We start from the raw sequence: 25122 nt of genomic DNA on the forward strand, positions 1-25122 counted from the left end.
CAACATCTTGATGTACGAGTTATCTTTTATTACAGTCTTCTAACGGCATTCTGCGGCCGTGGCAGAGAGATAACTCATCTCTATAAATATTCTAGTCTCCCTCTTTGTCAGACAGCATGCAGACTGCTGTCATGCTGCCTGCACTGCTGTTTGACCCCTTTGTGAAGGAAAATAAAGCTCATAAAGACAACCTGGCTGTGTGCACCTCAGTTTATTTCAGATTTCCTTAACAGAATCCAAGCACCCGTGTCATACCTGACCGTAAGCGAACACGGTGGCGTTGTAGCCCTCGAAGCAGCCCTCGATGAGCTTGTACACGCAGTTCTGGTAGATGTGGGGCTGCTCTGAGTCAACGTCGAACACAAAGTCATAGGTGAAGGCCTTGTCCTTTCCCAGGAGGACTTGAGGCTCTCCGGGTGTGACCAACGTGCACACGTGGCAGCCTTCTATCTTCTCTTTGGCCATCTGAGGGCGAATCCTGAGAGACGACAACAGAAAGGCAAAGAGAGAAATCGTTAGTACATTTATGAAACTGTTACATCGATTTAAAAAAGGAAAATGACGGCTGTCAGGCAACTCAGCAAGACAGGCCGCTGATTGTTGCAGAGCCTGAATGATTTTAATGCTTTAATGCATCGTGCAGATAAAGCATGAGATTGTGATCCCACACGGTGCACTGGAAACAAAGAACAGTGAGAATATGAGAGCACACAAAGTGGGCATAAAGTGAACTGTTCTAAGAGCAGGACCACTGATGTTGGCACATCATACAAGCTCTTAAAGCCATCACCACAGTGGCTGTTAATCCTTCATCTAAAGACTCTGCTGGGTTTTCCTTCCTGACAGGTAGTTCACTGCAGTTAATTGCTTTTACCTGAGATCCCAGCTTCAAAATAATTCATGATTAGATGAGCCTGAAAGGCCGCAGCCGCAGCTCCAGAACGTCTTACAAACTTGCTGACAGCTCGAGGGCCAAGTATTTAAGTTTAGGAACATTTTCGCTTCCTTGCCGGCAGAAGAGCAGAAACCCAGACAAGCGAGGCCGCTGTTTAATTAAGATGGAGCCTTTAAGGACGTGACAGTGCTGCAGTGCTGATTAATCGTGAGAAAACGCCACACAGAAATGTTGCTCTTGCATAATGCAAGTACATAAAACAGATGATTTTCCAGGCGCCCTGTTAATCTTGTGCTTTCAGAGGTACAATATGGACACAGTAGGGAGGTAATCACTTTAAGCTGCGGAAAAAGCCATGAGGCAGCAGTATCAGAGCAGTAGGTCCACCTCTTCACATGCTAAGTCCCCCCACCCGACTCAGTCTTTAGGGGATGCAAATCAACTCCCCCACACACCAAGACTGCACAAGAGACTCCCTATGGGATGCGGCAACAAAGACACACACATAATGTATAAAGTGAGAGAAGTCCCCAACCACATCCAGCTGCGGCGGGATGCTCCGCAAACCACACACACACACACACACTAAGACTCTGGAAACAAGTGTTGTACACATGCAGTTCAAAAACAACCTTACTGTACTATCTTCATTTCACACATTGCTCTCAAGCGAGCACCCCACCCACCGCTAACACACAGAGTTACACTTCTGCGCACACAGGGGCAGCTTTCTGGCCATCTTTCAGGCCTCGAGGCCCCGCAGAGAGACTTCCAGGAAGAAATGAAGGCTATTAGAAGAAGTCCACAGCAGCACACGTTAGCCTAGATAACCTTATGACAAAGAGAGCGACTCTGAAAGCAGCTTGCAGACAGGCGAGCTCCTTTTATGACTGGATGTGACCTTGACCCGAAGGTTAATGTATCTAAAACCGCAGATCTCGCAATGAACGCTGCTTAAAGCAATTATTAAGATGAAGTGGATGCAGCAGAGGAGCCCACTCGGTCCCCACGATGGATTTCACGGCAACACAACGCGCGTGTGAGCTGCAGCTGTGTCACGAAAAGAGAAGAAAAGCTTTCTTTTCGCTTCTTTACATTCATTTCATCCAGTCTGTGTGCACTGCCTTAATATTAGAAGTGAAAAGAAAGAAGGACATTTAAGTTAATTGACCCCATCATCGTTACAGCACATATTCATAACTGAGTTTCTACTTCTACCTATCACCGAGCGACTGTGTAGGAGCGTCTCTGCAGAGCGTGTCGGGATTTGTCCCTGCTGTCAGATCTCAATAATCATTTTGCGCTCGATGCCTTTGGCAGGACTTTGTCTCGTGGAGCATGTGTGAACATATTCGACAGACCCAACCCAAGAACGAAATAATTATCACAATTCTCATTAGCTTTTAATCATTTAAGGCATCTGTTTTTTTAAGCTGGACGCCTAAAGTTGTCACTGTGAGGCGCAAATGAGAACACTTCCACACGCCCGGCACGCACAACTACAACATCCATGCGCACAAAGAAAGATAACAACAACAGTCCACACAGAGACATTCAGGTAACAAGCTAAAGGCTCAGCTGGATGAGCATTTAAGCCAGCTGTGCAAACAAAAGAAGGGATCCATAACATTGACCGGAAAACACCCAAACACACACACACACATCCAGACTCAGATATACACTCATTTAAGGAAATTTAACGGCTAAAACTAGCATCCAATGTGCCGGTTAAACGTCTGAATCAGACTGAGGGGTAAGGAAAAACACAGAGGAGCAGATTGTGGATTCCTGATGCGGCAAATTGAGGCGTTTATCGCTTATCATCTTTGCACACTAATAGGAAAATGAGTCAGATACCCCAGGGAGTAAATAAAGTCCCTGAAAGAACACACCCCGCCTGCCCTCCACGTATGCATCCTCACACACAGATGAATTTAAAGGTGAATTTGAATGCAGCATCATGCTTTCATTACTTACCCTCCCCCAGTTTTTTTGTGTGTGTGTTTTTATGGCATAAACACCGAACCCAGTTCTGTCAAACACAAAAACAAGCAGACACACAAAGTTAGAAACTCATTATCCCCAAGCTCTGAGGGAATTCGGTTATTATTACAATAATTATTGTACCCCATAGTGCTAATTAGGACGTGCAACAAGGATGCACAGAGGCACGCGCAAACGTGGAAGCGGCTGCCATATCTAACGCTATAACAGCAAACTCCACTGACGCGTGACTGGAGAGAGAAGCTGAGTGCAACATGAAGGAGGCAGCAGACCTGTTAGAATACTGATCGCACTCCTCCAATTAAAGCCTTCGAAAACCGACGTGATTTACGTTTCTTAGGTTCACTTGAAGTTATGAAGGAACGCATCAAAAAGCAGTGCCTCCCAAATGTGACAGTAGGAGCGAATCACAGATTTCATTTGTGGGATTTAAAAATTCAAAAATGCATTTAGTCCCGCAAAACGACAGCACGACACGTTCATCTCTCATGATTCAGTTTTACAGGCAAAACAAAAATAAAAAATGTTGGCACGTCGTTGGTACGGCAGACTCCGTGGGGATGCTTCTGCCTCGGTGATGGATCGGTGCTAGACTGACAAAACACGCGCTGATGCAGCTCGAGATGGTTTCATTTGTGCACATAATGCTGGCTTATGTAAGAACATAAAAGAACATAGATGGTCTGAAAACTGCAGTTTGTGTGTTTGTGTGTAGGTTTCAAAGCTGAAATGGGTCTGCTGCACAGAGTAGGAATCAAACGCCGGTGGTTGTTTGATGAATTTGCTCAAATATGACCAAATTCTCACTGGGCAGGTAACTTTTGTTACTTTCAAGGAGAAAAGCACTACATTCATATCTTTCCAGAAGTGATACTTTGTTTTTGGCAGTAGGATAAACTGACTAAAAGAATCAAATAAAATCCTGCAATGCTGCAAAACACCTGCTTTATTCTCGCAGTTCTGACTCATGTTAGATTTGCTCTTCTCTTTTCACTTCACTTCCTGTTATTAGTTGAGCCTCCTCTGTGTTTTGTTGTCAAGGCCCTGTCTTAACAACCTGCGATGCCTAAAAACACCTAACACTGTGTTGGTTGTTTCTCTCTTTAGTTGCTTCCTGTTTTATTTTACTTCCTCCTTGTCTGTTTATTTAGATTCGGTTCACCTGTGCCTTGTTTCCCCCAGCTGTGTTCACTCCCTCTGATTACTTTGTATGTTCTTTTTCTTTTTTTAAAATTACCTCTTTCCTTTTTCTTTAGTTGAATTTATAAACAAAATGCCACAGTTTGACAGATATGAACTTGGCATATCACTGCATGGTGTGGAGTGTTTCCTTAAAACATTTGAAGGAAATTGGGCAAGACCTAAAAAACACTATTTACATGAACATTATTAAGAAACAGGGAAAAATCCAGCAAAGACTTAGAATAGGACTCAAAAGAAGCATCTGGCCCTTCACTTAAACTCCCTGCTGTTCACTGAGGTCTCTTCAGAGTGGTCTGAGTGGAAGGCTGGCTATCAGGAAGACATTTTTAATGAAAGGATAAAGGAAGAAAAGGGTGAGGTACTCCAAATCACACAAGACCTGCACTGAAAATCAGTGGCAACGGGTCTTCAAATTTAATAAAACTTTGGGTTCAAATCATTATCATTGTAAACACGGTGGAGGCGCTGTCATGGGCTGGGTTGCATTTCAGCCAGTGTTGGAAATCTTGTCAAAATTGATTAAATTAAAAGTACCAGTAAATACCATCAGATTTTGATCCTCCATGCAGAACTGTGCAACACATTTTGCCTCATATGTACTTCCCATATATGTTTGCACATGTTTAAATAAATTGCTACACCCATTTCCCATGTTGTTGACAAGGTATAAAGAAATCGGGAGTGGCTCGAGACTTTTGCACAGCATTTCATTACTTTTGCTATCATGTCTTAAAATGCTTTTAAAACAGCACACAGTGACAACTCCGTCAGCTACGTGTCTGTCAGCAGCAGCAGCTACACTCAGCAACAGCTGAATGTGAAGCGTCCTATTCCATCAAAAGTGAAACATTAAATCACAGCGAGAACTGCCGCATGCATCGCTCAAGTTGTGACACTTCTTAGTGTCTGTGAAGGTTCTCAGTCATCCAGGTCATCGTCCAGATGCTTTTCTTTCCAAGCGACACTTTTTAGTATTAGTTCAAACTAGTTGTTAGGCTTAGATCACAAGTTGATACAGCATTTTTGAAATGAAATGATTAAGAGGCTTTGAGTGTGATGTTATCGTTGCACTATAAATGAAGATTTAATATGCTGCAAACACCAGCTGTCTTTGTTTAATTATATTCACATTTCCTGTTACAGAAGTGCACTGTGATAAATGTACTTAAATGTAGATAATGTAGCGATAGAGCACATCAGCCCCTGTGGGATTGCAAATGTAGTTGTACTACACAATATTTCAATAAAGTTATAATTTCTAAAGAAAAACTGGAAAATTTTTATTATGCTGAATCTCTTGGCAATATTAAGAAAGTTTTTTATTAGGCTCTCAATATGTACGCACGCACTCGCGCACACAGACACACAAGTCATAGCGTGACTTTGTTTTTTTCTTCCTCTCGCTCAGCTGGCACAGTTTAGGAGGGCACAGTTTCCTTGGGAACTGCACAAACTGCCAGACTCCTAATGTGCTACGTCTGCATGTGTGAGCATATGTTTGTGTTCCCACTTCAAAACGGGATGGCATTCTAGTTAATCGCAAATGGCAAAGGCTAATACCACATCGTGCCCAATCGTCCAGTAATCGTCACCTCAAAGTCGACTGTTAACCTGCTCCCCAATTGTAGGAAAATGCCCGGAGCAAGTGCCAAGTCTGCTGCCAACAAGGAGGGAGGACCAGTAAGATCAGCACGCCAATAGCAGCTTTTTGTGTGTGGTATTGTCTGTCTGTGTGTGTCTGTGTGTGTGTGTGTGGGTTCAGTTAACCTTCAAGAACAAACTGGTGATGTGATAGCCAAAGGGCTCATTTCCCTAATGTAAACACTCCAGCAAAGGCACCGCACACACATAAAGAGGCAGAGTTAATCGCATTCACTCGAGTGTTTCAGAGCGCCGTTGTCTCTTGTTTTCGGCACAGAGCCAATCGGGAAAGCTGCTCTTCATGAAAACTGTCCATTTTTCCAGAGAACATGCTCTTATCAAAAACTACATAACCAAGAGCTCCTCGCCATCATCGCCCCATCTGTTATACGAGAGATTAAACTTCCTGATCGGCAAATGAACAGCGGTGTTGTTTCTGCGCTCTTGCCCATCCTCACACCTCGGCCTGTTTCGAGCCCTCCCTGAGTTCACTGCCAAAGAAAGCAGCAGACTAACTGGACTAATCACTGAATGGCATAAGCAGTGAAAAAGGCCTTTTTCCATTTCCTTTTTTCTCCTGATAGCCGGGGAGATTAATCACCCGTGTGGACTTGTACTAACTCGCTCGCTTCCTCTTCCTCTGGCTTTCTTTCTTTCTACCAATCATGCCCCTCTCCTGTGTGGCGGTAACAAATGTTTGAAATGCAAACACACAAGACACCCCCTCCTCCCACCCGCAGTACATTCACTAGGTGTTGGCAGATGGCTCAAAGGTCATTTTGCCGTCCAAGAAAGGTTGTGTCAACAAGTAGAGAACAACAGGTGAGGTGGACCCTGATGCACAGGGGTTGGTGTTTTTTTTAGAAACAGGTTAAATAAAGTGAGAGTGATATTTGAAGAGCCCTGCAAAATCATGTTGCTCACATAGATGAGAAACTGACCTGTGAACAGCTCATTAAGTCTGATGACTGATGAGGATGGCAACTTTATTTATTTTTTTAACTTTCCTCCCTTACATGACAGACACTAATGATCGCACACATGCACTGAAAACATATTGTAAAGTCATTGTATTGTGTGTGTGTGTGTGTGTGTGTGTGTGTGTGTGTCAGATTTAGCAAAGCCAAATGCATTCATGCTGCACATCTGCACCTATATGTAACACCCACAGATAAGCAACTGTGTATTTTCCACAGGTCAGCAGAATGATCGGTCACGCCTCACACTTTTACGTTTGCAGTTTAGTCATTTTACACAGCAGAGTTTCCAGTCGCACAACACATCCACTTAACTGCACATCCACTTCAGAGTCACAAGGGGGTCGGAGCCTAACCCAAGAGGAACAGTACAGAGTACATCACAGAGCCTACACACAGAGACAGGCAATTATAGACACTTAAAACCCATTAAGATTCACTAATTAACCTAACAAGCATGTCTTTGGACTGTGGGAGTAAGTGAAATACCCCCAGAGAGCTCACACAGGGACAGGGAGAAGATACAGAAAGCCAAGCAGATTCAAGGCGACAATGCAAACCACTGCATTACCACTGAGTGAAAAGGTTCAGATATATGCTCTACCTGCACAACAAAGAGGAGTATTACCAGTTAGAACGACAAACGGTTGCCTCGAATGTTTGAGGAGTCCAAAGCAGGACTAAAAAAAAAGGATGGTAAACTGGCAACAACAGCTTGAAAGGATTATGCATCTCTATGCCTGTATGGAAACCACATCAAGGAGGCATGAAGACAAAACACCCGTGTGATTGCTGTGAACTCTCCGGACAATTAACCGCCGCTATTATTATATCAGATGAAGTCAATCAAGCTGGCAATTTAAAGAATCTGATCGATTAAGACAGCTGGTTTCTCACACACAGCTCAGGCCTGCAGGGCAACTGAGAAAAAGGCTAGCAGTAAGATGGAGTAATGTACACTGGGAGCTACAGATGATGTTATTTAAAAAGAAAAACAATGAGAAGGACATTAAAATGTCAAACATGTCTCCATGAAGACAAAACAAATAAGTATCTGAAATAAATAAAGGAACAAAAGAGATGGAAAGACTGAGATTGCAGATACAAGTGGAGGAAATGACCTTACTCCAAAAGGAGTGGTGGTTTGGGCAGGATGCCTACTAGGTGTTTCGAGCATGCCCAACTTAGAGAAGGTACCGAGACAAACCTAGGACACACTGGAGAGGTTACATCTCTCAGCTGCCTCTGTGTCTTCCCAGAGCTGGAGGAAGTGGCTGAGGAGAGGAAAGTCTTGGCATACCGGCTTAGACAGCTGCCTCCCGACCCAGATAAGCAGCAGAAAATGGAATAAATTCATAGCTGTAACTTAAAAACCAAATCTAGCCTCACACTGAGGCCATGCTCCCTGCTCTTTTCTCCACCCACAGTGGCTGAAAGAGTGGGAGATGACGCAGCTTAATATCCCTCTGTTGTCCTTTCCCTCATTAATAACCAGTCAGCAGACAGACAAATGTAAAGCCTGTCATCATTTTTACTCTCCTACCCTGTTTCTTTCACACAACTCATTTCATTTGAATGAATGATGGCTACAGCCACCTGAACAGTGAGCCTGTCTGTTTATAATGTTGTCTAACAATGAATTATTGGTGTAAAGAATATGAGGCAGGAAGGTTGATTGCTGAAAAAATACGGTGTTCTCTCTTAATGCTAACCTGCATTTGGTCAATAAAGTTTCTCCATCTGTTTCTCCTTCACTGTGCATGACCTGAGTTTGAGACTACGAAGTAGTTGTGTGCAGGATTTGTTGCAAATCCACTCGTTTACAATCTGGGTCATGCTTTTCAGTAGTATTTCTATAGTTCTTTAAGTAAAGGTTTAACAGCTTGCTATGTTTCTGCAATGAATTTTGAGAGTCTGGGACAGTTATTCGAGAAAATATCCGCTAAAACCTTAAAGAAGATGTGTTGCAGCTCATTTTTTCATTCAATTACACAATGACATCAAAGCTATCCTCAATTATTTTCCTAAATAACACTGAATGTGCTCAGAAGTGTTTCCATTTAATTCCAAGCCTGTCTGTGCCTGTTGGTGGTAGGCAGCAGCTTCAGGATGCATCCCTGCTGGTTTCACTGCACCGCAGCCCCACCACGCTGTCAGCGAGCTGGGTGTTGTCTCCACACAAACACACGCGCACAACACACCACAGCCTGGATTTCTCGTAAACCCTAAGAGCACTTTGCCATAAAATAATACGCGAGCACACCCATTTGTAAAGAGGTCCATCAAATTGATTTTGAAATGAACATGAAACTGTTTCTTCAGCTGCTGCCAAACTCTCCAAGCCCTCCACATGGATTAGCATACTGCACCGTGTGCCCAGCTGGGCATGCAAAGAAACTTGATTAGCTTAGTTAGCTCAACAAAACAAAGAAATGACTATACTTCTTATGGAAACCAGAGGAGGCCGAATCCCTGTGTCAGGCTCTTGTTAAGAAGAGCCACAGATACATGGGATGTGCAACTGATAGGGGATATCCTGGCTGGGCCTTTTCTGTGAGGAGTTTGCATGTTCTTCCTGTGCCCGTGTGCTTCTTCTAGAGAGCACTCTGGCTTCCACACAAGGACACACATGGTAGGTTAATTGGTGACTTTTAAATTGGACATGAGGTAGATGAAGCTCGGTACAAATGTATCCTCAAAATGTGACTTGCAGTCTAAAAAAAAGCTATATAAATGCGAGCACACCCATCAGCAGAGAATCGGTGACATCGGTGAGGTGAACCGGGAAAGCAGAAGCTAATGCCCAGCACAGCTTGTTATTTATTTGTTTATTGTGACTTCATTACTTATTCATTCATTTCTATTTTTGCCTTTTTGTGAGTAGCATAAAGCGACGACACCTGTCATTTCATTATTCGACCTTGTGTTGCGTAATGATAATGAATATTGCATGCTTTTCCAGTCACTCAGGTGCTACTGACGAGCTACAGCGATGAAACAAAGCACCGTACACTTCCTATTTTCACATGCGGGAGATGATGACATCACATGAAATACCAAAGAATCAACAGGTATTGTCATATTTTACTGATGACGAATCCTCAAAGTTCCTCTTACTTAACTTCTGTTTCACCTAATCATACAGAGTATGTCAGGGTTGGGTTCCCAACCTGGTAAAGTTTTTAAAAGAAATCAATCCTGAAAAAGCCTTTGTGTTTTGGTAACATTATTTACAGAGCAGAACAGTCCTAACCTTCCTGAAAGAGATTAACCAGCCCTACACAGATTACATAAGGAGCGCTGTGTCTCCATCTGGTTCCGCTCTGTTTGCTCGTAGCGTAACTCCGATTAGAGCTTCATCATTGTCAGAGTTCAGATTAGGATTAACCCAGCTGACACAGCCATGTGTTAGAGTGTATAGCCACACTGCAGAAACGGACATATCAGTGTTTTCAGGTATGAGTAAAGTAACAGCCATAAAAAGTGCATATAAAGAACAAGTGTCCTAAATATTTTAACTGTGTAATCCCCAATGCATAAAAGTGTTAACGCATCCTTCTGGATTAAGTGTCTGGTGTGTGTGGTGCGGGTTTTTGACAGGTAGGTGAACAGCGATGACGTTTCCCCCTGTTTTTATTCTGTAATGAAAAGCCGCGTGCATGTCACTGCAAGCCGAAGGCGTCCCGGCAATATGTGACGGGAGCCTTTGTCGGGCTGTTCACCTGACGACTGAAAAGCTGTTGATGTGGAGCCGTCTCACAGCCTTTGAACCATTTATCTCGCCCCCGCCCTCTCAACCTCTTTTATTTTCTAAGACTCAAACAAACAGAAAGGAAAAAGGGAAGAATGAGAGAGGGAAAATGAGAAGAACAAGAGAGGGAGGATAAAGTGGCGATTCATGAAGACTGTCGCATGTTTGACATGAAAAGCCCTGAGAACTCAGGAAATTGCTTTGGCCTATTTTGGGTTAAGGAGCTCTGGGCATATCAGTGACTGTGGGATGAAACGAGAGAGGCCCTGAGGTGCAGTAATGGATGGAGTGGAAGCAGACCACTGGCTGCTAAGGTCAAAATGAAAAAACAAATGTAACAAAACAGAAAGGATGACAATGGAAGGCCATTTGTTTCCACATCAGTTGATCGATGGGGGTCTCAGAGATCCAGTAGCAGTCACATAAGGCTGGTTTTTAGACAGTTTATTACTAGATTTAAAAATATGTCACATATATTCATGACTAAATTCAGTGTCCTAATTGCAAGACACTTCTAATAGCCAACAGAAGGGGAGTCCTTTGGTTGTAAAACGATGTCCCGCTGTCACCGCTATGACAAAATGACCCTGTGTCAATCTCTAATTTTAAGTCTTACCTGTTACAACATGTTGTTGTTGTTTTTTTTTTAAAATTAGGTTCCTTCAGGTAGAATAGAAAATATAAAGCATTGTATGATTTAGGGTGGGTCTGTCTTGGGATTGACAAATTGCTACAATCTGAGTTTGCCATGTCCTCAATCTGTCAGTTAGATCTACAACAGGATCCACTGCTACAAAGTCGAGGCTTCAGAAACAATTTGTGAAAACAGGACATCAACAACCGTGGTGGTTACATCCATCGTTTACAGTGCGGGGAAATAATTATTTGATCCTGCTCAATCTGTACATTTGTTTACTTACAAAGAAATGAGCAGTCTCCAATTTTCAGTTATTTAAGACAGAAAATCAACCAAAAATCCAGAAAAAGCTCATTTTAAAGTTATAAATTAATTTGCATGTCAATGTGTGACGTAAGAAAACATGACTTAGTGTTTGGTGGAGAAACCAATAGATATAGTATTATTATTCCGGTATACACATTCCAAAGGTTTAAAGTACGACCAAATAGAGCAGGGCGAAATGACCAAAAATATTTATCACAATATACATTTGAAAATTTGCGATAACGATATAACTGACGATATAATTGACACTAGACAAAATACTTTACAACTCCTCAATTTTATTCGTGCAAAAAAGTAAATAAATAAACATATTTTCACTTAAACAAGCAGCTGTTTTTTATGTGCATTAAAGTTATATAAAAATTTAACAGTGCAAATGCAAATTCCTTGCTGACAGTTTAACCAAAAGGCATTTCCAGTGGAAATTGGCCAACATATCCTCAGCATAACCACGTATAATATCCACAAAACTTAAAAAGAGGTTATACACACACAGTATGTATCACTCCGCGAGGCTCCTGCCTACGATAGCCGTAATACTCCGACAATCCATCAAGCAGTGCGGCTTCGTAGCTTAGCAAAGTCGCACTGAAACATTTGACAGATTTTCGAGCACCATGTACCACATAAAATCATTTCGAGGTCAGTAAACACAACCAGAATTCATACATAAGGCACACGGGATTATAAGGGGCACTGTCGATTTTCAGAAAAATCAAAGGATTGATTTTAAGTGTGCCATATTTTCCAAACAACACGGTAATAACGACGGCCCGCTAGCATGCACTACCAAAAATAGTGCTTTGTTGTGTATCTGACGGACGAAAGCTAAACCAGTTCCACACCACTGAAGTTGCAGCATTTTTACAAACCAAATCTGGTTCATCCGTTTCATTCAGCGATCCACTTTCTCCCTTCTCATTTTTCCGCCATGTGCGTATGTAAACAAAGGCACTGCGCATGCGCGTTTTACCCATATTTCTATCGCGATATTTCATTTTCTTATCGTTGCCCAACATTATACCAGTATTACCGTGACCGGTATGATATGGCCCAGCCCTACAACCAAATGAATGTCATCACCAGTAACATGAGTACATAGAATGGATCGCTGCAAAGATCAGGATTGCCACTTTCTACTTGATGCTACTTAATGTGAATTGATTGCGAACACTAATGAACAGCTTCTGGGATATTAAAGCTTTAATTACAACGTCTCTTCAGTCAAAAAGTCTGAATGCCGACCTCTTGTCTTACAGAAAAGACACAAGCAAGCAGAGGCTCGCTTAAACATTATTGAGCTACAGTAAGCATTTCTATCCTGTTGCCCATTTAATCAGTGCTCCCATCGATTTTTTTGGATCAGCTGTTTGCAGTGATTCCTCGCATAAAACCGTCAACTGTCTCTCTCCCTGCATCTGTCTGCTGCTCAATCCCTCACAGTCTATTCAAGACACCCTTCCCATAATGCCTGTGCTTTGCTCTCTTTGACTAATCAGTTGAGTGTCTGTGGACGAGAGTAATAACAACACACCCACTGCTATGACAGGATATGGAAGCAGGCCATTTCCTGCAAAATCTGTCTCTCACTTCGGTCTCCGATCCTCCGCATGAGCCCAACATCACAGCAGGCTAACAAGCCGCTATCCAAACACACACACAGACACACATTTCATATGCAGGTCCAACACTCTCTGAGGGAATGGCAGAAAATAAGCAATGGACACCTGACTGTGCACTGTCCCTGGCAACATATGTTTATACGAGTTATGAATGAATTAAGCTGGCACCAAACAAAAGCAAATGAGGGGCGAGAAATTGCATTTTTCCAGCCTTGACCCTGGTCTCTGATTTATGGCAACGAGAGGGGGGAAAAAAATAACGAAGGAAGGCAAACACAGCAGGGTTATGAATATAAGTAGCTGGCTCAGGTGGGAGCACCAGAGGAGAAAGCACTAATAAGGACCAGTTGGACAAACTGGCAGAGGGAGACACAAAGTAAATATAAAGGAAAGCAGACTGAACGGATGGGAAAGCACAGAGGAGAATGCACACTGTATGTGAACAAGCACAAGCAGGGGAAACGGGCCAGTGGTCACAAGAGACTGGTGCTGTGCGTGGACAGCTGGCTTGCCCAGGTGGTACAATGCAGACTGGAAGATATAGGCATCTGTCCTGCCATACTGGTGGATACAAACGACTATGTCCTCACAAGCCCAGAGTAATGACTGCAAAAACAAAATATTTCTTCTTCAATTTCATTAAGGCATTCCTGGCTTACACAAAAAGCCTCCCAATAAATTCTAGAAAGGATTCAGATTTCACAGACCACCACTAGTAACCTGATTAATACTCTGAGGATCAGCAGATACCTTAAGATTCATATCAGTGCTGACTCTGGATCACTGTCTTATGAGAGGCTGAGAGTCAAAGCAGTTCTACTATGTGATTTACCCAAAACAATAAGTGTTCATATTGGCATATACATGTGTGATAGGACAGTATGTCAGCTGTATTTTATAGATTTACTCATAGTGAAACAAGCATTTACAGTTACATTCATTACAATTCGATCAACTATGTAAACTCACAAAGTGGTGAAACAGCATCACTATGGAAACACAAATGCAAAGATTGTAGCCACAGAGAGCAGTAACCACACTGTAAATAAGCCACCTAACCGATCGATGATACTTGGCCATTTAAACATTCATCTTTTATTGCACGAGCAGTTTAGTTACACCCAGACACAAAATACCACAGCTCACAGCCTCGTTCGGGTTAACCTTATCTATCAAACTAACCTCACAGACTGGCGACCCTGTAGCCCGAGGCGCCGCTGCCAATTGGTAACGGGCGATAAGACGGAGGAGAATTCACGTACTCTGTGCACATTGGTTTGACTGGGTGCCTTAGCATGCAGGGTCGCATGCTACAGCAGGAATGAGTGCACTGGCTCATCCATGTTAGCACAAGCGTTTCCTTAACCAAGCCAGACTTCAAGGACGGGCTTGTCCTACATTGTCTGGAAAGAGCTAGGTCGACTCTTGAAGAAATACTCTGTCAACTCTGTTATCTTTCCCCATCTCCATCAGGATTTTATTTTCCAGAGACACAGACTGTCATCGGAAGTTGTCCTTGAAGCTGAATGAATGAATAAATATTCACGCCCCGCAATAACAGAGCCAAGATATCAAAGACAAAATTAGAGCTGGAACCAGAAATTCACAGTAAGATATTTGAGACACTTAGGAGGCTCAAATATCCCATTTTTAGAGCTGATATTATCAGGTAAAGTAGGGCAGAGCTTAGTGGGAAGCTGGGCAGAGCACGCGTGAAGCATTGGCTGTGAAAGACTTTGGCCTAGGCTTTAAAAACTAAGCTATCACAGGCTGCATTTTTTTGCCATCAGAGCATACCTGCCCACCAGTATATGAAGAGTATATAATACTACTACTGACAGCAAAACAATAAATTACTTTTAGTAAAACCGGTGCAAATGTTATTTATTAGCCTGGTATTGACCGTCACTGTGCCAGAGGCATAATCCCCCACCACCACTGCTGTCAAAGACACGCATTCGTCATTCAGTTTCAGATGAGCATCTCATTGTTACAGGGGCACATCAGTACGCATCATCTGAGCTAATTCTGGGTCAATCCCCACCCCACTTCCTCACCCCCCTCCTCATTTCCCCTTCCTACCCCCTCTCATTTGTTCTGTCTGCCGCTTCATGGGGGGGTGGAGGCACGAGAAAGAATCAAATTAGCTTCCTTTCATACATTTTCATGACAGACAGTCTTGTCAAGGTCAGAGAGGTGCCATGCTCCCCGAGTCTATTTCATTTCAACATCTGAAACAGAGAATAAGAGTGGATGCTTTTTAATGGATGCTGTAAAGCACCATGCCATCACTACGGTGTGCCATGGGGAAACCTATAATGTTTTTGGAAATTTTCAAACGACAGATCACACACTATCCAGTTCACTGTGCCAGTGGGACTGACAGAGGAAGCAGTGAGTTGACAAGAGGATCGAAAATTAAAAGCAAAGCAGCAACAAAAAGGAAAAAAGAGCCAAAAGTTTGCTTATTTATATCTTTCTCTTACATATCCAGGGTCGGCATCATTTTTTAGATGAATACATATGAAATTTTCATCTATGTGCTTAAGTGTGACACTGTATGTGAAATATTTTTGTTGAAATGTTTTACAGTTCATATGTCAGCTATGAAGCGAATGTGTGACAATTTCTCACACACACATGCAAAATACTAAGAATGAAATGCAGAGGTGGAATTATTTCAATAAAGGTCACCAGGAAAACACACACACAAAGATCCCTTTGTTCAATGTTTTTCTCTAATACAGAGCCCACAACATACGCTGCCGAGCTGCAGACTGCTGCCATGACTCTGCTCGTCTGTCTGCCTCCCTGGAGGGCAGGTTAGCATTACCACCAGGCCAGACTCCCTCTCTGTCAGACAGCATTTAGCATGAGTGCTAATGCAGCCACCGTCACCATGGCTGTCTGTCTGTAGGCATGTGAACTTAGCCAGTGGCTCAAGTCTTCGTTTATTCCTTTGTAGTATTCCATATAGACACAAACGTGTATCAGGTTATTAAAAAAAAACACTTTCACCTTAGAATGAAGATTATTAGTTTGATATGATGCAGCAACAAAGTGATTCTCCCAAGCTAGTTCTCCTAAGGTGTTAAAAAAAGACAAGGCAAGTTTATTTATAGAGCACCTTTCAAACACTACATTAATTCAAGGTGCTTCACGCGATATAAAAAACTGAAATGAAAGAGGAAAAAAAAGAGAAAAAATAATAATAATGATAAGAAGAAGAAGAAGAAGAAGAATATTAGTTTAACTAGCATAGCGTGTATATGTATACATCTGTATGTGCTTTAGCCGGTAGACCACTCTGAACAGCGATTATTAACATCTATATGTTTTTAAAAAATACTTTTTTTTCCCCTACATTTAACATTTATTTCATCATTCCCCTGCAATTACGTTACCTCCTCTGTTTGTGTTTGTCTAACATCTCACGTATACGTGATGGAATTTTGTTCGACTCGCCGCTAAATATGGAATGATTTAAAAACACAAGCCTGGCAATATGAACACTATTTTTTTTATCTTCTTTTTAAAACTAGCAAAGGTTGGAGAATAGCTAACCTCTGAGGGTAGGCAGTATAACAGCTAAATATCTAATCACCCAGTTTAGATTCAGATATGTGCACCGCTAGGTGATCGGATCTTAGAGACCTCAGAGACCTACCAGGTTTGTATTCATTAAACATCTTAAATAATATATTTAGAACTCATTTAATGTTTTTTTTTAAATTAGAAATACTTTGAATACAATTCTATATTTTCTGGAAAATGCTGAAAATGGAGGGCACTGAGAATTTGAGTTATAAGCTGTCTCTTCCTGGCTTTTGTTAAAATTCTACCTGCAGCATTTGAACTGTCATTGTCTGAAAATCTTTTCAGGAAAGCCAATAAAATAAGCACTGTAGTAGTCAGTAATCAGAAAGAGTCCATAACAGTGTTCCCAAAATGAAATTTAAGTGGATTTTCACTTTTAAAGGAAAACAAAGACTGCAGTAGGATTAATAAAGCAAAATTTTCAATAGCCATCCAGCTGTTTTCAACAAACAAGTACTAACAAACAGTACACTGCTTACCCAGAAAACCAGGAAACTGATAAATGCAGCATTTGACAGCTAAAGTGACATTTTTTTTTTGTCTAACACAATAATGGGCAACTGAATTTCCCAAGAGGCCAATGAAAAACTGGGACTGTTGTGGAGGGCCCCAGCTGTCCCACCCCCACATATAAATCCTAATATTACTCCTCTGTAAAATAAACTATTGCTAACACATCAACATAAATATTATATATCATAACAAGTGCTAGTTTGTCACAATAGTAGAGGGCTCAGATCCTTTAAATTAAAATGATTTATTCGAGGATGGAGTCATGTTCTATCTTTCTACACGACAGCACTCTCCTGGCTGCACTGAATAATACCACCAGCTTTTATCGTGCGAGGCCTCTCAGTGTTTCTAGGCACCTCTTCCTCTCGGTGCTTCTATTTTAAATAAAGTTTTGCTGATTCAACCTGAACATCAGCAGATATGATGTTAACCCTGCTGTGTTAGCAAGCTAACATTCGCCAATTAGCAGTAACAACAAAGCACAGCCGACACCGGGAGGAAAGCTGTTTCTAAATATGAGGTGATAAAACTGCACAGTGCTGCAACTGAAATGTAAATTATAACCACATTTAATCGGTTACTCATTCCAGCCTTTTTAAAGCCTTGCCCTGCTGACACCTCCCTCCATTCACACACAATAACCCAAAACAAACCCAAAGACACAAACGCCAGCAGTGATTAAGCTACTTAACGCCGTGAAGGTGATTATGGGCCAGCTGGTCACAAACACATCACGTCCCTTTATATCGGCACAGTAGGCAGCTCTACTGACACATTCACAAACATATAAATGTAGGGATGGAGTGTGATGAGTGTGAAGGAGTAAAAACTCTTGAACTTCACACTCATATCACTGCCAGTTTACAGATTACAAAAGCAGAAGACGATATAATTTCAGATTGTTTATGCCAAACATCTGACATTCAAATAGAGAAGTCAGTAAGGTTTTCATTTCAGTCTAGACAGGACATCTATGGCTCTCCATCTCTGTGCTTCTTCCTCTCGCCACGGGAACATAGCAAACACGTGCAGCTGTGCCCAAATTATTCATACACACGATGCCCAAACATACACACACACACACTGTCTGCACACTTATGTAGCATCTCATATTTGCATGCTACAGTAGCCCTTTTGACAGCAGACGAGGCACTTGCTCCTTTTCATACTCCACCCCGCTTTGTCCCCCCTCTTTTTTCCCTCTTTGATTTTTCTTTGTATTTATTACAGTGAATTGCAGGAAGCATTGCTCTTTTCAGCAGACGGAGAGCAGTTTATAAAACAAAGAGGACATCAGAAACTGACTCCACAAGCCTCTCGCTCTCTTTTTTATCCCCTTCCTCTCTAAAAATACAGTCTGGACTTCATCCACGTCTAGTCTACCCTCCAATTCTATGGCTTTTTTGCGTGTTTGTGTGCATGTGCATCTTTATATGTGTGTGTCTGTGCGCATGCAAGCTCAGCAGAGCGCACAAAGACCTGCACTGACATCAGACTCATTCACACAGTGTCCTCTGTCTACGCTCACCCAAGAGGTGCTCTGTTTAAAAAGCCATCCACCCCCCCTCCAAAGGCACACTCAGTCCCAGTGATCTCTGAGTGACCACAACAATGTCGACACACATAAACTGGCCAAACTGGTTTTATGGTTTATCGAAATGCGCGGACCACAAAGCGTCTATAAACATAATTATTTTCTAGACTGACCACACACGCTGTGAAAAGACTGCCCTTGTGGTTCAAGCAGAACGAGTTATTATTTAGCGGTCCAGCTGACATATGATGACACCGTGATAAGAGATACATGCAAATGCTGGACTGGACTGAAGCGCCTTTCATTGCTTAATGAATTCAAATGGATAAATTCAAATACAGATCTGTGTGTGTGTGTGTGTGTGCGTGTGTGTGTGTGTGCCTTTGAATGTCTGCGCAAGAGTGGGCGAATAGGAGGTAGAAGGAGCCGGGGAAGAGAGAAAGCTGGTCACATTCCAGCGTTTTGGTCGCACTTTATTTTGCACGCAGTGCAGACGAGCTTGAGCAAGAGAGGGAAGTTTAAAATGGCGTAAATGTGTACACTCACAGTGCGTGTTTTTTATTTTAACTCAAGAGCGCGCTACAGACTTACTCCGAGAGGTTATTTTGAGAAAAGCCAGAGGCTCGTCTTTGGGTTTGTGTTTCTTTCACCTTTATGCTTTCTTTTAGCATTCGGTCCTCACTGAAAACACAGCAGCACACAAAGCAGGAAGTGAACAGGAAGTGTGGATGGTCCAGAAGCAACCTTACAGGAAGTCATTCTGCAACAGCAGCGCACCATTAGGGAGTACAGATATACTTAAACAGAGCAAATTCATAAATAGACAGCTTGCACAACTCATTTCCAGATCACTGGCACATGTATGACCTAAATATTGTTGATCTATTATATACATAAGCTACACATGTAACAAATTCCCTCACGTCTCTGATCATTTGCAAACAACATCATATGAGTCTATTATACACCTGATAGCAGACGTGTAGTTGTGTGACTGTTTGGCAACCAGGATTAAGAAGTGCAGCTTGGCAACCTCACTAACTTCTTTGTTCTGCAGACCTTTTTTGACCTCAGCGAGCCGCAATCTGTTTGTAAAGCCCCTGAATCCGCAGAGCCGGATTATTCAACAGGTTTTTCTGTGATAAACGGGGTGACGGACAAAACACCCAGCACGACTGATTTCTGCACATCACCGTGTCCAGGTCTCAGCTCATGTTCAGTTCAGACAGCAGACAGCTTCTTCAGTACATTTGCCAAAAAAAGCGCTCACAGTGCTATTAGGTTAGCTTGAAGGGTAACAACAACTTTGGAAAAAACAACAACAACAACAAAGAACATAAAATCACGTGCCCACAACCAGACAAGCATGAGGAGGAAGTGATGCACAGCTGCGGACGGCCAACTTGGGCGTGTGCTCTGTCATGTTTCCTGCTCCTCTCACCTCCCTCGAATCCAAACACGCCGACTACGAGCGACTTTACAGCCTCATCAACACAACAACACTGTTTATACGTTTCCCATTGCAGTGATCGGTGTGTGTGTGTAACTGTGTGTGGGAGTGGGAGATGAATGTCGCAACCAAGTGTAAGACTCCTGCCATGAGGAGATTACATTGCAGCACTACCCTGTGACCAGCAAATACAGTACTGTAGGCTTGTAACACACACACACATGCACACACACTTTCCCACCAAACCCAGCTGTTTTAGCAACAACCCCCTTGGGAGGTTGTAACCCAGACACAGCCCGTGTGGCAAACTATTAACACACACAGGAAACAGGCGAGACTGGTAGCCGACACAGGACAAGCGTCCAACAACAAAACACCACCATTTTTTTAAACTCCCATTTAAATCCTTTGTGTGTCAGCTGTGAGGGGCCACTTCCCTCACTCATATTCCCGCTGCTCTTGTTTTGTTTCAAAGCCGGTGGAGCACATTAATGGATTTATGAAGAACTTCTGTAGAGACGTCTTTTACACTGGCTGATCAGCACATCATAAGAGTCCAAGAGATAAAAGCTCATCTTTTTCTTTCCCCTCAGCTGAACTCTCATCGCCTTCTAGCCAAAACGGTCTGCGTCATAACTGTCCGCAACAACCCAGTCATCCACCTGTAGGGTTTGAAGGAACACTGAATATTTTATGCTTTTTTTCCCCCTATTCAGTCTCATTACTGTCATCACCCCAGAACCACAAAACCATGAGGGGGAGGGGGGCAGTCGAGTTCAAATTAGACAGAAAGGAGAGCCTTAAGGTGAGAACATGGAGTAACAATCAAAAGATCAGGAGGCACAACAGCATTAAACAGATTTGTCTTTGAGTCTATTTCTACCCAGCTACGGTGGCTGACTTAGCACTTCAGCAGCGGGCGAGTCACTTGATTTCTGAAATGAGTAAATGGCAGGGAGCCGCACAGAGGGCAACGGCGGGGGACAGAGATTGATATGCAAATGGAAATTTACACACCGCTCGCCAAACACGCATGCAAGGGTGCAAAAGCTGAACTATTGGCGGGCCACTCTCACTCAGAGTCTGTCCTGACATAAAGCTTTCAACCGGGGGTGCAAAATGCAACACTCAACATAAAACCAGCGAGAGTGAAAGCCTGAACGTAAGTGCATGTGTGTGTGTGAAGGTGAGTGTGTCTACTTATCTACTGATTATAGCCTGCTTGCACTCGACTGAGCCGATACTGTAAATGGATGCAGCTGGATAAAGACGCAAAAGCCAGGCCAGGGGCAATTTAACAACAACTGTTTAGGAGGGAATTACAGTAGATGCATCTGATCATGTCTGCAATGCAGATCCACTGACTCAAGCGTGCGTACAGATCCAGGATTGTAGGATTGTAGGTCGTTCAGGAATTGGATGCTGGCAACACGAGACTGAGTATGCATTCGTTGGCCTTCATGTCAACCCCGTTGCCCTCGTAATGTACATTCGCACATGCAGATGCAGACATAAGCTCTGAGCCAAGGGCATTGCATGATGGGAGCAATTAAACGGCGTCCCCTCTTATCAAAGGCCCTCTTCTCTGGGAATAAAAGAGGCTCGGAGGTCATTGGGAAAAAGTAACTGCTTATTCAGCAGGAAGTTATCTTTTTCCATGTGTTTATTTGCAAGCTTCCCATTTCCTGTCAAACACACACACACACACAGATCACATGTGATGAAAAGGAGAAGCATCGGCTCACCCAGCAGAGTAATTACATGTTACTACTTAGCCCCTGTTTAATTACAGCAAGACTTTCACGCTAATAAAACTAATTCCGAGGTACTCTCGCGAAGATAATGCTCCTCTGCTGATCTGACCTTCCTTACTGAACAAAGAAATGAAAACCTGTTCACAAACTGATGATAACGTCAAAAAGTAAATTAAAAAAAGGAGCAAGAGGGAGCTAAAGGCAGACGTGTTAGTCACTGAGTCATTTACACATCAACAGGCCTCTTGGCTGGTCTCTCTTTCGCTAAATTCAGTTCAGCGACAGCCACCAGCGGCCTATACGGCTTCCCTTTTCACCTTTTTCTGTCAGCACCACCTACTCCACTTCCTGTTACAGTTGTCACAGCGAATGAGCACAAAGGAGATTCACTCTGTGGCTGACAATGAGGCAGCTGATAAAGCCTTCCCCTGGGGAAATGGGGCCAGTGTTTTTAAAGTTCATCTTAAAAGCCTGCTTTGCTGGACCAACTCCCCACCCCCATTCTCAACCCCCACCCCACTCAGATCAATTATTGGAGCCCGGATTGGGATGTGAGGACCTCAAATGGGTGCTTCATGAAGCATAGTTATGTTTGTGTAGTTTGTTTTATGTGTAGATTGAAAGCCGGTTACGCAGTACTGCCAAAAGGCGGTCGCTCGCTAATGTGACAGTCTGTGAGGCTCTGAGTTAATTGGGGGTCTGTGGGGTCTGTCAGACCACCGCCACAGCTTTGCACACTGTAAAATGAGCATGATTACAGATGAGGTTTTAGAGCACTTTTTATGCTCACTTCTTATGATCAAATTTTATTTTGGGATTTTTTGCTCACACACATGCAGAAAACTGTCTCCTCTCACCAATTCAAGAGCTGCTGTGCTCCCCAATCCAACAAAGGCAGTGAATGTCACAGCTCTGAAGGAGAGATTCTCTTTGTGCTCGATTCATTTGCTGCAGGACACTTTTTTGTGTTCTTAAGCACAACAATGCTCCTGCTTTTTAACCTAGTTATTGACCTAACTCCGTCATGCATATGTAAGCTGTTGACTAGGCATGGTTATAGATGCAGGTAGGTGCATGTAAGAATAATCCCAGCAAAAATTGGTTAGGAGAGAAACGCCCATTCTCCTCCCTGCACCTGGCTGCAGCTGTCCTTGTCACTTCACCCAATGTTAAATCATGAATGTAAGACGCTGTGTGCAGAACTTGTGCATACAAACGTATACACACAACACCACCACCACATGAGAACAGTTATATACGGATATAGCGTGAAACAAACGCGTGCTTTTGCCTTGTCGATACTGTGCAGAGCGCCGCCCAAGTAAAATAAGGTGGAATGGTATTCTCCGTGGCTGTGTAATCTCCTGAATCCCAGAAATGGACGGAGACATCGGGGAGCGTGGAAAACTGTAGGTGTGCATGCATTTCATTAATCGCCGGGAGGCACAGACACAAGCGTGCTCTGCTAAGGTCTGCAGATTTCCAGCAGACAGACGTCGGAGGCTTACCTCAACGCAACCTTCACACAGCAGTCTCCCTGGCTCCCCATGGCTGCTTTCAAGGTTCACGGGTGAAATATTTCGGGTAATGTTGTGTTTTCAGTGTTCGTAAACCGTGCGCTGCTGCTGCGGCCGTGGCGGTGGAGGTGGGGGTCTCCGGTCAGCGGGAGCAGCCGTCAAGACCTGCCGGGGGTGAGGTGCCTCATCTGGACTCCTGTCCTCTTTTTCTCCTGTGCCGTGGCGGTCATCGCTGTCTCTCTGGCGTGTGTCACATCGCAGTGCTTAACCCGCTCTTTTTTTTTCTTTCGCTTTTTTCTCTCCGTGGTCTAGCTCAGTCGCTACATCCTGTTTAAAGTGCCTGTGAGGGAAGCATACGAGCGTCTCTCTGCAGCCACACCGCTTCTCTGAGCGAGCACGCTGAGTGAGCGCTGAGAACTGGAGGAGGTGGCGCCACCTTCACTGACGCTTGGAAATGTTCAATTCGCCACTGAACCTTTAATACGAGTGTCTCCCTGCTCCCTGATCACTGCCCCACTCTAATGTAGTATACACATTTGTGTAGGATGAGTTTTACTCATAAATAGTGAATAATTTATTAATTAAATCAATAACTTACTATTAACTTTCACTACATTCAATAATCAGTGACGAAGATGATGTGATACCTTTTCAACATAAAATGATATAACTTTATATCAAATATTTATAATATGATATCATATAATATAATATATCTGTGTTCTACTATTCAAAACTATAATATCCTAGAATAGAATAGAATAGAATAGAATAGAATAGAATAGAATATGTCTATTCTATACTCTGTTATTCATTATAGTATTCTATGCTATACTATAGCATAGTAATATATACACATATACTCTATTATGCTATGCTATTTTTTATATGCTATCCTATATATAGGATAAGGTTAGGAGTTAGTCTATACTGTACACCTATATATAGTCTATGGTGTATACAGTATAGACTATAATATCCTCTACTATACTATGCTATCTTATCAAATATCTCTCTCTCTCTCTATATATATATATATATATATATATATATATATGTACTGTTAGAACAACTCTACTATTCAATACTACACACTACAGTATATTAGACTGAAATATCTTCTGATATACTGTACTATAATCCAGTCCTGTACTATACCATGCAACACTATATATCCATCCATCTCTTTTTCCACTTATTCAATTCAGGGTGACGGGGCAGTTGGAGCCTATCACATGACAAAGCATATTACACCCTGGACAGGTCACTAATCTTTGACTTGCCAACACATAGCTGCAGATTTGAATCCAGGACCTTCTTGATATGAGGCGACAGCGCTCACCACTGTCTGACCCCAATGCTATACAAGCCTGCCTTAAACAATAAGCATGGTTGCTTTTGTGACTGATGCATGCATATGGGCCCACATCAAACAGCAGTGGCCAGATCTCCCCCAGAGGCTGACTGCCTGAGAGGCATGCTTTGGCATACCTTAAACAGAGGGTTCTTTCTTTCAAATGCCAAAATACTTGGTGTTAAACTATCTATATCTCAAACTAACCACAATACGATAAGATAATATCTAATTGTAATTCATAAAATGAAGCATTTGGACGGTAACTAAACAACAACAATAACTACGGTCGCTTTTCTGCATTGCACTTGTTAAAAATAAATACGAGGCGTCCTTGAAAGCAGCT

The 25122-nt window shown here is 42.7% G+C and overlaps 1 protein-coding gene across 7 annotated transcripts in view; it reads right to left on the reverse strand.

Annotated features, from left to right (window-relative positions):
- Nucleotides 1-23841, reverse strand: part of kif21b (kinesin family member 21B) — a 74177-nt gene extending 50336 nt beyond the window's left edge. For 4 of the 7 annotated variants that reach the window (XM_040028943.1, XM_040028939.1, XM_040028940.1 and 1 more), the window contains exons 1-2: nt 23414-23840; nt 256-478 (exon numbers count right to left, since the gene is read on the reverse strand). In XM_040028943.1, coding sequence (XP_039884877.1) covers nt 256-478; nt 23414-23454 — 264 coding nt within the window. In that variant the 5' untranslated portion in view covers nt 23455-23840. Of the gene's footprint in view, nt 1-255; nt 479-23413 lie in introns of all 7 variants that reach the window. The other 3 variants (XM_040028938.1, XM_040028937.1, XM_040028942.1) reach the window with 1 other exon arrangement.
- Between the last annotated feature and the right edge of the window lie 1281 nt (nt 23842-25122).

Source organism: Simochromis diagramma, unplaced genomic scaffold (assembly GCF_900408965.1).
Source record: "Simochromis diagramma unplaced genomic scaffold, fSimDia1.1 OVJJ01000483.1, whole genome shotgun sequence".
NCBI lineage: Eukaryota > Metazoa > Chordata > Actinopteri > Cichliformes > Cichlidae > Simochromis > Simochromis diagramma.